The following is a 17,976-nucleotide window of genomic DNA, read 5'->3' on the forward strand; positions in this document are numbered from 1 at the left end:
TTCCAAGAGCTGCCTCCTCCTATACAGTTCCTACCAGTTCCTGCACACGGCTTCTGTTACCTGGCATGTTTATATCTTCTCTCTTTATCTATAGGCAAGCCTTCTTGCAGCTAGTCTTTAACGTGTTGTTTAATTTTTGTCATTATTTTTCCTTAATTAAGAACCTGATAATGTTTGCATAAACTTTCGATGCACTGAACCATTGAATAACAGCACGGAACAGACGCTTTAGAATTTTGATCTAAGCATCCCCATCTCCCCCATGCACCCTTACCCTGCCCTGGTCACTCCCCTTCCTTGAGAAGGCCCTGTGTGCTCCCCTCCTCTGGCCGGTGGATTTTGGAAGAGAGCTGCTGTACTTTCCACATTCCCATCTGTTCTCCTCCCCTCCCTGCTCACCCTATAGGCTCAGATTCTGTTGCCAAGAACTTCGAGTTGTCTCTGTCTCGAGTGTGTGTCTGTGTTTGTGTTTGTATGTGTGTGTGCACAATGCCTTGACTTTTTCCATAAATACTCAGATCATTGAAAAGAATTAGATCTCCTACAAATGCTCTGACCTCCACCCTTCTTGAATGGATTCCTAGTATGGAAGGCTGGACGAGCCCTGTGCTGTGTCCTTGGTGCCCTTCTAGCCCATGAGCCTAGAGACCAGAGGTCCGAGCTTACAACTCACACCCTCCAGCGGTCTATGCTGCAGGCACCCTAGGGACAGCACAGGTGGGCTGCACCTTCTGCAGACAGCAGCATGGATCAGCCCAGAGGCTGTATAGAGGGACTTCAAGCCCACAGCAGGGAACACAGGAAACCCTCAAGCTGCTGCCCAGGGTTAGCAGAGAGGACTCATTGTGGTCCTGGGGCTCCTCTGTGCTCTTTCACTCTTGGTAAAGCCCACAGCACTCACCCGCCATGCTATCTCAGATTGTTTCCCTTTTCAAAGAAAACCCACACAAGCACATACATTGTAAGTAAGATATATGATGAATATTTAAATTTTGAAAATTTATTACAGTAAGAGATACATTGCATTAATCCCCCACAAAAAGTTTTCTTCAAAAAGAAGACTTTAAACACACTTACCACATTGCTCTTGCCACTTTCTGAAGAAGCTGGAAGCCTGCTTTCACGAGTGTCTTTTAGGCGAAGGCTCCTGCCCAGTGCTATCCAATGGAAAGGTAGGCTCAGAAAAGCTTTCTTACGGCCCTCATCCTCCATATTCAGGGTGGCTAGCACAGTAGACTTCCAGCTCTTCCCCAGAGTCAGAATAGCCACAAAACGTAAACGTTTTTGAATCAGTTTGGGACATGGTGGCAGCCGTGACAGACACTTAAAGCCCTCATGAAAGAGGACTCAGAACTGCTGCAGAAAGTGGTGAGGATGAGGAGTCAGCGTGTCTAAGCAAGGGCGGGGGAATTGACGACAGTGTGTCTCTAAGTTTAGACACCCACCATCTTTTCCAGCCATAGCCTGTAGGTAGGCACACAGGCACACCTGCACACACACACATTTCCATATATCCTAGAATATAAAACTTCTACAGGAAAAGTGGCTGTGTTGGAAGTAGGGTGGGAGGGCGCAGAAGAAGAAAAGAGTCTGGGACCATCCAGCAGAGCCTCACCTTTGTACCATGCTTTTCTGTTTATGATTCACTTTTGCATAGACCTCATTTAACGCTTAACTACCCATGGATTTGACAGATAAAATGATCTCATGCTAAGTTGCTAATGCTGAAGGGAATGGTGGAGAGACTAAGTACCCTCTGGCCCCTGGGGGCGGTGGGCTCACCCTGACACCTAGCTCAGAGATCCTACTCAGAGATCCTTCGATACACATACAGATCTCACATTTCACCCCCAGGCTGCTCCCACCAGCCAGTCCTCACTCCCAACTTTCCTCTATTCCTATTTTACATCACTGCCAAAGTAGGGTATGTTTTTCAGAGTAACAAACAACCATTGTCAGCCCATGCTTTGCATCCTCCCCCACACTCCCTCCATCCTGAGGGGATACTTCTCTCCCACATGGTAAGGACCTGGGGTGTCAAAGCCTCGGGGAGAAGATGGCAACAGTGTCTGTGACTGGGAGCCACCAGGGTGTCCGGAGGCCCAACATTTATTCCTGGACCATGTTTTTCCTCCACATCACCAGTGGCTCCTGAATAACACAATGCCACCCAAAAATAAGAACTGGGCTTGAAATTAGAAAACTGGAAAGCTGTTGAGTCTTCTTTTGTTACTGAAATGCTCTAAGACTTAACTCCCATTTCTGTCAAAGGAAAATGACACTCAGCAGTGGTTTTTGAAGCTTTCATAGAGCATCTAGGCTGAAGGTAGTGACACGCACGGTAAACCTAGCTACTTTGGAGGCTGAGGCAGGAAGATTGCAAGTTTGAGGCCAGCCCAGACTACATAATGAGATCCTGTCTCAGAATAAAATTGAAAAACGGGCTGGACGTGTGCCTCAGGGGTACAGCAGGTAGAGGGTTTGCCTAGCATGCAAGAAGCCTTGGGTTCAACCCTCAGGACTGTTTTATATATATATGTAACAAAATGAAAACTTTCAGTAAGCTGGAAGGTCCTGTAGAAAGGAAAAGATGGGGCTCCCAAGCACATGACATTCTCTCCTGCTGGGCTGGCTTTAGGGCCTGGTCTCTAACCAGACTGTATTTTTTTTTTTTTTTTGGTCTAATTACAATTTGGCACCAACAGACACATTAGAGCCATGGTTTCCCAGACACGACTGACTCACAGAAATGGCCAAGGCACTGCCAGATCTGAGCAGGCACAGGCTGATGACCACTGCCCATGGCGCGGTCGACCTGTACGAAACCCCTGGTTCAGATGTCCTCCTGCACTCAGATAGTGTGTAACACTGTGGGTGACAAACTGTGGGCAGTACACCCTCCTCCGTCACGTTAGGCGCAGCTTATAGGAGCTCCAGGACTTTCTTTCCAGGCACATGAGATCCTTCAGAAAACCTCACATCCCTGGGTTGCAGTGTTTGCTAGACACATGTTCCAAATTCAGAAAGAGCCCATACTTTCAGCTTCAGTGCAACCCCAGGGGCTTTTTCACCAGTAACCTTTCACCCTTGACTCTTTATACCTGGATGAATCAGCTCCCACTGCCCTCAGCAGACACCTCATTCACCCTGACATCCCTCCCAAACATTGCTCCCATTAAGTTCGGCTTCCTGTCCCCTGCCTTTCCCTCTCAGGCAGCCAATTTCCCCACCAATCTCAGGAGCTACCTTCCAGTCCTTCCACAGTGTTTATGGTCTCTCCTTCTGTGTGTCAGGCAGTGTTTTAGGTGCCTGGGATGCACAGGTGGTCAAGACACAAGTTCCTGCCCTCGAGGGCTTACAGTCTAGAGAAGGGTAAACAGACTGTGAGCAGTAAGTGAGAAAACAGATCATAAGGTATGTTAGGAGGTGGCGAGTGTTCTGGGAAAAAGAACAGCGACAGGTCAGAGAAGGCAAGTACTGCTTTGAATGAGACCGAGTTTCGTCAGGAGGTGACATTTGAACGAAGCGAAGATGTAAAGGAAGTAGGGGTCATCCAGAAGGTATGTGGGAGGGGAGCTCATGGGCAGAGGGGTGGCCAGTGCAGCCAGTATAGACTGACCAAGGTGGGCAGAGAATGCGTGGTTCTGAGAGGAGGCGGGCCCCAGGCTTGGGATTTTACTCCATGCAGAAGGGAATACACTGCTGGGCTGGAGCAGAGGTATCGCATGAGGTGGCTCATGTTCTAAAAGGCCGCTGTGGCCATCTGTCGGTGTCAAGGGTGGCAATCAGAAGACCATCTAGGAGACCATCTAGCAAAGTAGCCATCCACGTGGGATATGACAGGCCTGCAGGACAATGTGGTGGTAATAGGATCATTGTGGAAAATGGCCAGGCCCTGATTCTGTTTTGAAAGTAGAGCAGTGTTTCCTGGCACTCTGGGTGCGGGTGTGGGAGAAGGACAGATGCTCAGCATGACTGCGGAAGGAGGGAGTTGGTGGGAGTGGGGGGAGATGAGGCAGAGCAGTTTGGATGTGTGCAGCAGGAGCTCCACTGTGATGGTCTGCCATCACACACCGCAGAGTACACAAACCTAAATCCTAGCTCATAGCAGCTCAGCAGATAGGTGGCATTCCAAGCATGGTCCAGGAGGAGCATGCCAAGGGACAGAGGAAGAGCAGACATGCAGAGGGTTGGGCCAGGGGCCTCCGGCATGAATAAGTGGGGACCCTTTGTGCTCAAAGCTCCTCCATGCGTAATTTTTGTTCACTCTGAAGTTGCAGAGTTACATCCTCTGAACAACGGATGGGTGCCACCAGAGTGCCACCCTCAGTCCCCACCTTGGGTAACTAGGTTAAATTGCTCTTTGGTGGCTAAGACTCATGCCATGCCCTTTCCCTTCCTGACACATCACCTTGTTCTGATTCCTGCTGCTCTTCCTCTGCACCATGTGAGGCCACAGTGCAAGTCAGGGGCTCCAAAGAATGCACTTGGTTTCTTGGGCCTTAAGTCATACGCCCCATATTCCTGTGCTTGCTCATGAAAGTTACTGTGGCATCATACTTGCTCCCCACACTGAAATCAACTTGGGGTGTGGGCCATCAGACTTCCTGAACACCCTTCTCCACTGTCCTTTCAAGTACTTTAAATAATGGAAAGTACGGAGGGTCCTGGATACTTGCATTTTGAATATAGAGACATATTCTCAAGCTAGGAACTGAGAAGCCTTGGTTCTGTTTCCAACACGGACACAGTGACATCAGGTGACACTGAGCAGTTCACCTCACTCACTGAGCCTCAGTTTCCTCACTGCAGGGGTAGTTAGGACAGCATTAGGTAGCTGGCAGTCCGTGATGCTGAAGCGGGTGTTGGCTGACAGCTCCTCATGGGCCCAGGCCCCTTGGCTTTGGTGTGGCTCATGCGATGATGCACAGAGAAGGGACAGAAAAGTCAGCATCTGAGAGAAGCAATGGTACAGAGCCAGGGTGAGGGAAGAGCATGGTGCTAGCGAGCTTCCAGACCTCAGAGGAGGAAATGACAGAAGATTCATGTCGGTACAAAGCCTCGGCTCCGGGAAGTGACCAAAACGGGAAAGTGCAATGATGGCACTGGCTGTGACCAGGAGGAGAGAGAGAAGAGAGAAGGAGAACAGGAGAGCAGAGAACTGATGCCAGGCACTGAGTGCAGGACGTTACATACATAATGGGCCGAAATGCTCCGAGGACTGATGGACACGAGGAAGTCGAAGCACGGATGGGATGAACAACCTGCCCAAGTCACACTGCTCAGGGTGGAAAGCCTGGAATTCAAAGCTATTCTGTCTGAGAATTGACTCTTGCATCTCCTCAAAGCCCAGTGGCTGAATCGCTGAGCTGAGCTGCCTGTAGCATGGCATGGCCAGTGGGCAAGGATTGGTGGCCCCTGAAGTGCACAGAGGTCCTCATCCAACACCCTCCCAGAGTTGAGTAAACTTAACCTCTTGGTGGCTGCAGGTGCTGCCAGTGCTGGCCCAAGGGTGGCCAGGGTGCCCTTGGATGCTCAGACAGGAAGCGGTAAGATGCTAGGACCCAGCTACCTAGCAAGCAGGCCTGTGGCCAAGAGCCAAGCAAGTAGCAGGCAGCACATTCTCTCTTTGCCTGGTTGGCATCAGCAGCCTGAGGAAGAGACTGAGGGCGGGGCAGGCTGGAACGTGGCCACAGGAAGTGCCCAGGAACAGACACGCCATGGTCATGGCCTGAGATCTCCCTTACCCACATCTCTGATACCTTTCTGGCAGGCCCAGCCTCACTGGCTTCCATAAGCACAGCCATGCCAGCCGGCTCCTGCCTTGGTTCTGTGTCCTGCAGAGGTGGGAGAAAGGCAGTCTGCTCTGAACCATGGACAACACTGCCCCCACCCCGTGGGTGGCTCAGCACTCCGCCCCACAGCCGGCCTCCTCCCGTCTCCAGTCTGGGGTGCACACTCAGAGCAGCAGGCCCAGCTCCCTCTGAGCCTGGGCTGGGCCCCAGGACCCCATCACTGCCTGCCCGAACAGGGAAAGGGCCAACAGGATGAACAGATGAGGCTAGGCAGGGTCCTCCGGAGCTCTCATGCGGGATAAGGGTAGAAAAGGTGGTCAGGAAGTGGACTCACCCTAGAACAGTAAGGCAGATGAAACTTCAGAGACCACCGAGCCCAGGCTGTACCCACGTGCTCCTTAGTGAGGCATCGAGCACCCACTATGTGACAGACCAAGGGAGCAGTCATAGACGAGGATACAAAAGGCCAGAATCAGGGGACAACTTGCTTATTTTCACAGCTTTTTCATAACAAGACCAACCGGGAACTGGGCCCTGACCTCCAGCCCTGTCTGTTCAGTAGAGGCTCAGATGGGTGCTATTGCCAGTGGTTGGTGTGGCCTAAGCTAGCGCTATGTACAAATTGAGTGAATATTTGTGGTCTCAGGACAGCTGGGTGGGACACATCTACATCCCCTTTTCCTACTGCAAGATTCCCTCCTGTTGCCCTTTGGGGCTTCCTTCCAACTTCTGGCCCCTTTGAGCACCGCCCTTGATTCCACCAATGAATGCTGCCAATAGGTCTGCCTCCACAATGAAATGGTTCCATGCACTAATTCATACTAAGATGGTAGTGACTTCATATATGATCCAAAAAATTAATGCTCAACTCAAAGGTTTAATATTCAGTGCACCTAAGCTCAGACCTCAGCTGTAGGACACCAGAGTGGGGACGATATTTTCATCTATCTAAGAGTTCACCAAGGCACTTTCCATTCTGCTTGGAAGAAAGCTGGCCCTTCGAGGACCTAGCAGGCCCATACTTGGTCCTGAAAGTGATGCCAGTTATCTGAGCATCAGCAATCCATTTGAAAACAACAGAGCCTGGGAACCCTAGGCTGGCTGTGTGGGCAGCAGGCACAGGGCACTGTGACGTTAGTCACAGTAGGAACAGAGAGATGGACTGATAAAGGGCCCTCAGACAGAACGTTTTCCTAAAAGCCACTGCCTTGAGAAGTGTCGTGTAGACTTGACCCTAGAGGTCCGTGGGAATGTGATTTTTATGGACATCCTGCTTTGGACTGTTAATTCACCCGTGATCAATGGTTCGGGTGTCCGGACACAGACACGGTGTCAAGGCTCCCTGGCCCTCTGCCTTCTGCCAAGCCACTTCATTTCTGCCCTTCCTGATCTCCTTTCCCCTCCTTTCTCATCATTTTTATCCACACATAGCCCTCTTCTCTCCCCTAGGGCAGAAGAATGAGCAGGCACTGTCACACATGCCCCAGGCTGGGCCAGATGGCTTCCTGTCCCCCTGGTGCCTGTCATTTAGTTCCCACAGACCCAGCCAGCCATCCTCAGTGCATTTTCGAGAAACCCTCCAAGCAGGAGAACATTCCATGAGCTAAGGATGCGCAGCATGCACCATGGACAGGATTAAAAATGCCCACAGGGGCCAGGCAGGGCAGCCCATGCCTGTAATGCCGTACTCGGGAGGCTGAGGCAGGAAGACTTTATGAGTTCTAGACTAGCCTGAGCTACATAGTGAGACCCTGTCTTCAACAACAATAACAAAACAAGAATAGCAACAACAAAATGCCCACAGCATTTCCAAAAGCATAACCAGTTCTGACACCCATGTGTCCCTATATGTAATGCTCCAACCCTGAGAATCACCTGTTTTGCTGGGCCCTTATTGAATCAGTGTCTCCCTGCCTTGCTGTACTTGTGTTTCTCTCCCTTTCTCGCCTTCCCTTCTGTCCTCTCGTCCTCCCTCTCTCCCTCTCCCACTCCCTCTTTCCATCTCGGAATTCTGTGCAGGTCTTGGTGCTGTTAACACTGCCAACAAGCTGATGGCCTTCACTGATTCTTCATGGGCTTGACTGTTTGTGTGTCTGGATGACTGGATACCAGCTGCCCTGCGCAGAGGAACATGAAACCATGCTGGCTGTTTTGTAACTGGTCTTGTGCAGTGTGTGTTTCTGGCAGAGAACAGCACCAGCAGGGGCCACAAGTTGCACATGAATGACAGAGTGAATCCTGAGGCTTAAGCCACCGCTAGTCACCTGAACTGGCTGCTGTGCAGCTCATCACACAAGCAACTTACACCTGGCCACCTTCCGCCACTTAGCACAAGATGACAGGGAGAAGAAGGGACAGCCAGGAAGCAGCAGCCCAGCCCCTGCACTCTCTGCCTGTGGCCAAAGACCCTTTTGAGGGTAATGATGAAGGGATGTGGCAATTGCGTGCCAGTGACTACATACAAGACAGCTGCCCCTCCTGCTGAACTTGCATGCAGAGAAGCAAACAGAAGCAAGGGATTTCAGCACACTGGCTGCAGCAGTGGCAGGAGGTGTCCTGTCTCCTCCTCGCTCTTCCACCTTCAGACTCAGCCGCACCTTGTTCCCTGCGCTTTCCCACCCCAGCCCTTTGCCTTGGCCTCTCCGGCTGGCAAAGATCCACTTCAGTCACACCACTCTCCTGAGCTAGAACTGGGGCTCTGCTTACAGACTGCTCTCGGCTACCCGTGTGTCCCCCCGTTCACTCTCAATCTGAATATCACTGATGTTTCTCCTCTGCTTCTGTCTATCCCAGCTGACTTGTGCTTGGGTAAACTTTGCAGCATTCTTAGTGTCCTGGTTACTTTTCTCTCATCGCTGAGACAAAATACCTGACACCCAAAATGAAGGAAGAAAAGGTTTACTTAGCTCATGGTTTGCGGAGGTTTTAGTCCATAATCAGCTGGCTCCAAGGCAGGGTGGCGTGGCACAGAGGTAACACAACAAGACAGCAAAGGGGGCTGTTTTCCTCCCTTATCTTGTAAGCAGGATATGCCTCCCCCTCAGGTAGCACTTACACCATCTCGGGGCCCTCCTCTCACCCAGGATCAGGATGTTTACAAAGTGAGGACTCTGCCTCCCTGCTGAGTGGTCTGCAAGGTACACTTGTAAGCTTCTCAAGTCGACACATATCAACCGAGACACTTAGCAAGTAACCTCTTTATGGAACTTTATAAGCGGGACAACTTAAAATGTTTGGCTTTAACCTCCTTAAAATGTCTTCCAGTGTTGCCCTGTCTAGTGCCTCACAATCCCTCCGCAGCCTGAAGGCCCCACTTGAGGGCCTGGGACCAACTTTCCTGTCTTGCAAATCAGACCAGCATCGGCTGCCAACAGTAAAAGCAGAGAAGCAGAGTTTGGTGGCAGCAGGATCCAGATCTTCCAGTGGCTGGGAGTGGAATTTATGCCAGATTCTCCTGCTAAATTCTTGACAAAAGATTTAAGATTTAAGAAGGAAAGAAAAACAATAGCAAGAGTAACCATGACTGCACAGCCAGCGAAGATGCCCAGAACCCCACCACATTGCTCTGACTCCTGCTTCAGAGAGAAGTGCAGCCTCGGGTTCCTGCCGCCAAGAGCCAGCTCCCCTGAAGGGTCTCTGGGAGTCATCTGCCTGTTTTAAACTCAATATCAATGACTTTTTAATTCTCCAGAGAGATAGTGTAAATATGACAACTGGAAACAATCCCACTGTCTCCCACCTAGGTGCACCCCTCTCTCTTGACGATGATATTCCCCGAGGCCCATCCCTCAGCTCCCTTGATATAGTCTCCTGCCCCCCTGAAAAGGAATAGCAAGTAATTGCAGCGACAAAGATACTATCCTCTGAGGAGCTATTTCTGACTGGACTACGCTCTTCATTCCAGATAAGATCTCCTGTTAGGAATCCAGTTCCATTCCTGTCACCACTGCCAGCACCAGCATGAAGTGCTCTGAAGCACAGCCATTGTCTTTGGCTTTCTACTTGCCCTTAGCCTGGAAGCACCAGTCCACCTCTGCCTGAGATTTGGAAGAATAACTTAATTCCATTTATACTAATTGCGTGAACAAATTTGAGTTAATTGCCCCCAATATCTTGAAATCCTTGGAAATTACCAGATTCTTATAAAACAAAGCGGAAAGAATTGGTTGCTGAAAAACTTAGGCTGTGCCAACCATTAATGGAGACAGTGCTGGGGTTAGGAAAGCGGTCTCTGGATCGCACTGAAGGGGGAGGTGGCAGTGGTCTGCAGGCATCCAGGGCAGGTCTCCAGGAGTTCACTTTCGGTTTCTTTCTCAGGAAGAGCATGGGTGGAGAAACTATAAACTTCCCATCCAGAGGAACCAGGAGGACAGCTGAGAGAGGGCTAGACACTGATGCTGCAGTGTTTCAGGTGGTAGAGGAATTCAAGTGTGGATCTAAGCAGACCTTCAGCTCGGCACTCACAGCAGAGGAAAAACTGTGCAAACCTGTGTCTGGGCCAGAGGTGCTCAGTGCTGGACTCCAAGGGTCCAAGCAGAGGGCCAGCTTCCCAGCTCCCCAAGGGATCCCACTTGCAGCTGAGCAGGGCAGCAAAGACTCACCTGGCCTTGAGGGGTCACCTAGGCAATATCCCACCAGGCTGCAATCTCAGTGAGTGCTTTCAGGTGTCATTAGGGTGGTTAATTTTTGAGACCAGAGGTCTTGTGAGCAGTTTATGTGAGATGTTAAAGGCAGCCCTGCTCCTGTTGAGTCGGAAGTGTGCCCTGAACAGCATGGTTTGTGAGGCTCCAGAAAAAGTGAACATGTGAGTCTGGACTCTTCCTGCAAGGTGCTTTGGCAAGTTGTCATTACTGGGCTGGGAACTCAGCACAGATCCCCTAGAGACTCATCATAAGGATTGTCAGAGTGCTAGATATTATTTGATTTTCTGGGTTGTTTTGTTTTTGGTGCCGGGGATTGAACTCATGACCTTGCACTTGCCAGGCAGGTGCTTATACCACTGAGCTAAATCCCTGGCCCTAGATATTATTTGAAATAATAAAATAGAAACAAGATTAGACCTAAAACTAAGTACTGAAGTTTAAAAAAGATATAAATGATGTTTTAAAAATAATGTAAATGATCTAAATAGATGAAATTTTGATGGGACCTATTAAAACATCAAGAGAAAAGATAACTAAGACAAATGTCTCGACACCCCAAAGAAGGATTCTGAATGGTTAAGAGGTAAAATAGTTTGTTTTTGTGTAATGGCTAGAGGTGGATGTGGGTGGGCCAAGAATCAGTGAGTTCTCTGAGCTGTCTCTGTTTGGTCCTGTTCAGGTGACCTTCCTGCATTTGCACAGGATTCTTAGATACAATTGGCAGCTCTGGTAACTTTTGGAGTGGAGCTAACAGAAAATCACCCAGCAGGTACCCTAGAAACTCAGCCTGTTCTCTGGCTTTATATGTAGTGCAGGTTACTTGCCTCTGGCCCTCCTATCTCCAGCCTCAGCAGATTCCCAGACACACAGAACTTGGGTTCGTGAACATATGCACAAGGCCTGGACCAACCTGGAGGGCAAGAAAGTGACCCTCATGGGCAACTGTCTCATGTCAAAAAAAAGGGGTTCGGATGCTTTGAGAAGAAACTTCCCGTGAGTGTGTGTGTGTGTGTGTGTGTGTGTGTGTGTATGTGTGTGTGTGTTTTTCTATGTTCAGTATCAGCCCCTCGCCAAAGCCTCCCCATCCCCTCCAAGCATGTGGGTTTACCTGGCAGCTGGTAATCCTCATGAAGCAGAAACTGGAATCTAAAATGTGTCCTGTAAATGACTAGAAAAGTGTCCCTTTTCTTGTCTTCCCTCACCTCACCCTGAATCTCCACCACTCCTCAAAAGAAAACATCCAACTTTCTAAAGGAATTTTGTTTAAAAAGAATTTGCTGAAAAGCCTGTGAGCAAAGAAGTGGTTTCAGGCTGGATGCAAATGCCAAGTTGTACACATTTTCATCCCGGAATTCCATTACATGCTTTCCTTGTGGGCACCTTAAAACAGAACTACAATACAGCCATCTGAAAGTGGAGAGCACAAGCAAAGTGACAGCTTGTGAAAAGAGTTAAGAGTGCCAGGGGTCAGGGTCAGGCGGGCTGAGCTCTGTGTGCTGCAGTCCCAAAAGCAGGGCATCTTCCCAGGGACAGGCACGGGGAGCCCGGGAGAGGATGGGCCTAACTCACCTGAGCTCCTGCCCAAAGTGAGTTCACAGTCACACAAAGAAAACAGCTTCTTAGCGGTGTTAGTAGGATCCTAAATTGCGTGCAGGGCTTTCAAGGTAAAAAAGCAGTTGTTTATTTCATGCATCTGGCACGGCTCTGCACACCTGTGGACCGGAAGCTATGCAAAGCCGTGTCCCACCTGAGCTTTGGGAAACAGCCCCTGCTGGCGACAGGCTGAGGACCACCCTTAGATCCCCCTTTATCATAGCCTTCTCCTAGGCCAGGAGTTTCCCCCTGGGGCTCTTTTCCTTAAATAGGCCAGGATAAGCAGCTGGAAGGTCTTGTCCTTCAACCAGCGCTGCAGGACAAAGTGATAGTTTAGAAAGTACAGACCCTCGGTGGTATCTTAGAAACCAAGGCTAGCTGAAGACAAACCTCCACCCATAGAATCCACACTCTGTAATCTTACCCAGAATGGGTGTGAGTGACTGATTTCACAGCCAGAGACAGCCGTGGGTAAACAGATGCCTTGTGGATTCCTGTTAGAATTCCCAAGCCGAGTGGCACACAGGCCCATGCATGGTGGTGTCCCAGAACCTGCCAGATCCACACTTTTGTACTCCTTTCACTTGTTTCCTTGTACCCCCTCCTTCCACTGTGTCCTGTGTTAGACCTAGAATACCGGGCTTCTTCGTTGGAGACTCATTACAGCTTATCTCTGTCTGCCTTTCTTTAAAGCCAGCTGAACATACCCAATGCTCTCCCTCTATGGTAAGACTGACCCTCCTAACCATGCTCCCAGCTTCTGTGACCCCTCTAACACCCCCACTTTTACCCACCCAACCTCCAGGGTCTCATGGGAGCCCAGCCTGGCTCCTTTGCATGTGACCACGTGTCCATCGTGTGCCTTGCCTGCCCTTGCCGTGTGAGCTGTGAAGACCTGTGTGTAGTGGTGCTCTTGTGCCTCCCTGAGCTTCCTTTGGGGTTGTTCACCCTGATCTTGACTGTCTGATGAGCCACTGGGAGAGAACTGGACCCAAGGGCCATTTCCTGTTAGACATCCTAAGGACTCACTAGCTAACGTCTCCTGGGCTAAATCTAACCTGGGAAACCAGTAGAGATAAGGACTTCCAGGGAAAAGAGCGAGAGATGACCCAGCCAGAAGTCAGAAAGGCAGATGATGCCTTCCTGCTAAGCAGTGTTCATGATACTAACCTCCCTCGTGGGGCAGCTGTAAAAGATGTCAGCTGGGACTTGTGACTGAGAGGGCAGGTAAATTTCTCTCCATCCACCCCTATGATCCTTTCCTATTTCCAGATTTCTGAATTGGTACCCACTTCTCTGCAGCAGGCAGGAGAGCAAAACAAGCTTAATTAATGGACCCATTTCTCATGTTGGAGTCCAGGATCCCCTTTGGGAAGTAGTAGAGATGCAGTATAACCTTGAAGTCTCCTTGAAACAGCTGCTGTCATACTCTTCAAACCGGGCCAACTGTGAGTTCTTAGAAAGACCAGTGGGTTGATCCTGGAGCTCCCCAAATCTTAAAGACTGGGGCAAAGGATGGATAGATAGGAGGTGACTCCCAAGCACAGCCTATCCCCACTTGGTCAAAGGCTGGCTGTGTTTGTCCTACCACACGTCAGAGGGACTGCCCCTGCCCTCTCTCACTGCACTGCCACTCGGATTGTGAGAAGAAACTGTCCTGACCCTGATGGGAGTGTTCTCCTCCTTCTAGAGCAGGACCAGGAAACTGGAAAGGCCCTGACACAAGGCAGACTAGAGTTCACACTGCAGCTTCATTTGTAGGTCCATGGGTGCTTCCAGATGTCCCACGGGTACCAACTTCTCAAACTCTTGGTGCCCGCAGCCAAAGGCCACACTTAAGCTCATTCTTCTCTTGTCTCCTCTCCTGAACATGATGGAGTCAGCAGCCTGGTTATAAACCCTGAGCCTCCTCTGCCTGCTCTGGGAGAACTGGGCTGCTCCTTTGGAGAGAAAGTAGACTCTCAAATAGACACACAATTGACAGAAATACAGAGGGTCAGGGCATCAAAGACTTCAAGGGAACAAGGACAGAATAAAGGTTAGTGACTGTGGCTCCCTCCCTAGGCCACCAACACCAAGAGGTCTGTCTGTTCCCTCCTTTGAAGGAACACAGCAGCTCTGGGAGGAATGGACACAGCTCCAATCTGAAACATAAGAAATACTTCCACTGGTATCTGACCCAGGGTTTGAAGAAACAGGTTTAATACTCTCACTTTGTTTCTGAGCTACCCTCCCAGGTGGAGGCTGGGCTTGCTAATCTATGAACTCTACCCCTGAGTTATCCTGCTGGCACTGTTCTGAGTAGGTGTCAGGTGAGTGGCCCCTGAAGCTATGAGCCCCGCAGTGTGTGAGTGGGCTGTTGGAAGGGTGCAGAGGCACGGGTATTGGCCGAAGGCCTGATCTGGAAACAATGTCAAAGAAATCAAGAGACAAAGTGAAGCAGAGAGGGCTGAAGTGGGCCCCCATTCAATCCAGAGGCCCCAACTTTTTGAGGGGTGTGGATGGGAACAGTAACAGGAACCCAAGGGTCCATTCTCTCCTGGTGCTAGCAGGGCTGGGTGAGCTGCACTAGATCTGGGGCAGGGTCTGCCTTGTACCCACCAGCTCTCTGGCTCTGCAATGCAGTGGTCACCCACGTGAGCAAGAGGGGAGCTCTAGTTCTTGCTACTAGGCCAGGAGGTAGAAGCTAACAGCCAGCTCATCCTGGCCCCGGAGGAATCAGTGCTTTCTCTGCTGGCTGGGCTGAGCCTTCAGCCAGCCAGCAGCCCTCCAGTAGCCCTCCAGTAGCCCAAGCAGCATAATCCCGCTTAAGCCTGCTGGGCCCTTGACACCATCCACTTCCTTCCCCTTCTCTCCAGGACTCCAAGCAAGGAGATGATCCATGTAAGCAGGACCCATTGTCCCACACGCTGGGACATAGAATTTTCTAGGGCTCACCACAAGAGATGCCTCCCCTGACTCCCCTGTCCCATGCTCCCTGACTCTTCCAGGGTCTGCACACCCGGAGAGGGTTGGAGCCTCCTGGTGGCCCCAGGACAGAAGGGGATAGAAAAGCCTCAGAGCCTTCAAGGAAGGACAAGGCTGCAACCTGGATGCTCCCCTAGCGTGAAGCAACACCCTATTCCCCAGCCCTCCCCTGTGGCACTCAAGCAAAGGCTGTGGGAAATCAGAGGTGACTCAAATCCTGAAGTCCTCAGCAACCACAGCAGGAGGCCCCTGCAGGGGTCAGTACAACCTGCCCCAAGCCCCCAGTGCAGTCATGGCACCAACCACATCTTTGCAGAGATCCGGGTCCCACTGAGGGTTCAGGAGCCTCAGCCAAGCCAGATAGGAGAGTAAGTGTGCTGCTTCCGAGGGACTGCAGCAGGCTGCAGTGACACATCCCTAGTGAATTTTTGTGGCTCTATCCAGAGCATCAAGAACTAGAAGTGAACAGAAGCAAGCAGTACAGGAAAACAGGGCTACAGGGCCTGGGCTCGGGCACTACCTGGCTCATGGCTGGGCTGTCAGCCCAGAAAGGGTGGACACTGACCTCCCACCCGGCCCCACTAAGCAGGGCCCGAAGGAAAGCATCTAGTGCAGCTGACCTCAGCCTGGCAGCCTCCCCTCAGCCAAGCTGTGTCTCTCAGCACACCCTGTCCCTGCTGCCCGCCCCGCTCTTGCTGTGTTAACTGCACCTTCTGTTGCCGATGGCTTCCAGAACGCAGAAGAAAACTCCCGCATCTCCATCACCTTCTTCCGCCTCTTCCGGGTCATGCGTCTGGTCAAGCTGCTGAGCCGCGGGGAGGGCATCCGGACACTGCTGTGGACCTTCATCAAGTCCTTTCAGGTAGCTGGCAGGAAGCCACCTGCTGGGTGACCCAGGACTCACCATGCTGCTGTCCCTCGGGCTGCCCAGATGGGGGCTGTCATGGGAGACCAAGCTCCAGGATTTCAAGGCCTGACTGGCTTTTTCTCTTTGCCTCAGTAGCTGTATGGCAGCTTTCCTTGTTTCTGAAATAAGAGGATAAAACTAGACCTGGGGTTTCAAAGGTGGCACCTGGAGCCCCTCACTTCCCCAGAAGCAGGGCTCAGAGAGGAAGGAGGCGCGGGCAAGCTGAAACAGTTTTGCTTTCTCCTCTCAGTGATGTCCTCAGCAAAGGGGTTTGTGGGATGGAGCAAGCTGGGAAGCATGGGCCTGGATCATCTGCTAAGCTCTCCAGACCCCCCCCCCCCAGCTCGAGCATTTTTGGACTTTCACAGCAGGTGTTTTAGCCAAGTCTACTCACCCTACCTGATTTTGTACCTGGCCCAACTCTGGGGACTCTGGTGTCCCTGCACTCCAGGACAGGGTCCCCTCGTAGAGCCCAGGATGGCTTAACTATGTGATTAATTCCTTTATCTCTTGCATAGCTTTTCATCTGTAAATACAGAATTCCCAGTTCTGAGGAGTGTTATGTAAGTGTGAGGTGAAGAGAAGGAAAGCTGTTGGATTCCTCAGAGATGACCATAGAAATCCCCAAGTATGTCCTGCAAACCTGGCCCAGAGGCAGGCTTCTCTCCTCCTATGCACACACCACTCCAGATCTCCCAGGACAGAGGCCGCGCTGAACAGTGGCCTCCATGTTCCCTGCCGAGGTGGGACCAGACCTCTATCAGGGAGCGGAGTTAGTCTCAGGACCCAGCGTGCCCACAGCAGCTGTGGTTACAGCCACAGGACAGGTGCTCCAGGGCTTGCCCTGGTTGGAAATGCTTGCCCTGCTTGGAAATCTACCCCAAAGGACAACTTCCAAACAGGGCCACCACAAGTCTCTAGAGACCAGCAGTCAGGCTGCATCCTCAGTCCCATGCTCCTTCGACCAGGCCAGGCTGACCCCCACTTTCCAGTGGGCTGCAGGTCTCCAATCCCCCGGCTCTCCACGGAGCCCCAAAGACAGAAAACCAGGATGAGCGTGGAGATTTGAGTACATCACCACCAGGAGACTGTCACACGGTCTTAGAGTGCCATCTGGTGGCATAGAGCACTCCTGGGGTAAAGCCCAGCTCTCTAGGCCATGGCTCCGGAAAACTAAGTCATCTGAGCTGCTAGACAGATAATATAAGAATCAACAAAATGTATGGAAACATACATCTGAGCTATTGCACTCAGTACTTTATAAACCTTAAGCCATTGAAACCCAAGCCGGGAAACCCAAGAGCTCATTGTTACTGTCCCCATGTTTGGGAGGAAACTGAGACTCCAAGAGGTTACCAAACTCCCGCAGCTAGAAAGTGCGGAGACAGAATTTGAGCCCGTTGCCTTTTACACTTCTCCTTAAATGTTCTTGTGACACTGTAATACCTTCTCCATTCAACTAGCAGAACAAAGGTAAGCCACGTGAAGTATGATCCATCTCTGCCCCACTCCACCCCGGTGACTCCGAGCAGCTTAGCGTATGTTCTCCCCGGCCTCCTCCCTGTGCAGATATGTGCATCGGAGGAGGGGTTCTGCTCCCTCTTGACTGTTCTTACTAAAGCTGGGGATTTAGTGGCATAAGTGCATGCCTGGCAAGCATAGGGTTATGAGTTCGATCCTTGGTACCAACCAAAAAAAAATCTGCAGCCCTCTTTTAAAAGCTGGCTGTCACTCAGTGGTAGAGCACTTGTCTCGCATGTTCAGGGCCTGAGTTCCATTCCCATCCCTACAAAATATAGATGAAAAGCTAAAGAGACGAGCACCCATTTCTCAAGCTTCCTTCAGGCAATCTGCACCACTGGGGAGCTCTTGAAAATGCCCCGACCACCAAGGCCAGCCAGCAGCTGATGGCTGTAGAGCCAGGGACACATAGCTTTCTTGAAAAGAATGTGGCCAGCTGCCCCTCTGGGTCTCACAGTGCCCACTGTGCTTCCTTCTAGGCCTTGCCCTACGTGGCCCTTCTGATAGTAATGCTGTTCTTCATCTATGCCGTGATTGGTATGCAGGTAAG

General features: G+C 51.0%; 1 protein-coding gene across 1 annotated transcript in view; it reads left to right on the top strand.

Moving 5' to 3' along the window:
• Cacna1c (calcium voltage-gated channel subunit alpha1 C) overlaps window positions 1–17,976 on the top strand; it is a gene marked incomplete at its 5' end in the record, with an annotated part of 685,364 nt that overhangs the window by 622,552 nt on the left and 44,836 nt on the right. The window contains 3 exon segments of the mRNA NM_001172923.1: window positions 12,725–12,757; window positions 15,732–15,860; window positions 17,906–17,971. Coding sequence (NP_001166394.1) covers window positions 12,725–12,757; window positions 15,732–15,860; window positions 17,906–17,971 — 228 coding nt within the window.

The sequence above is a fragment of the Cavia porcellus genome, unplaced genomic scaffold (genome assembly GCF_034190915.1).
Source record: "Cavia porcellus strain 051 isolate PalLab524CR breed Dunkin Hartley unplaced genomic scaffold, mCavPor4.1 scaffold_19, whole genome shotgun sequence".
Classification (NCBI taxonomy): Eukaryota; Metazoa; Chordata; class Mammalia; order Rodentia; family Caviidae; genus Cavia; species Cavia porcellus.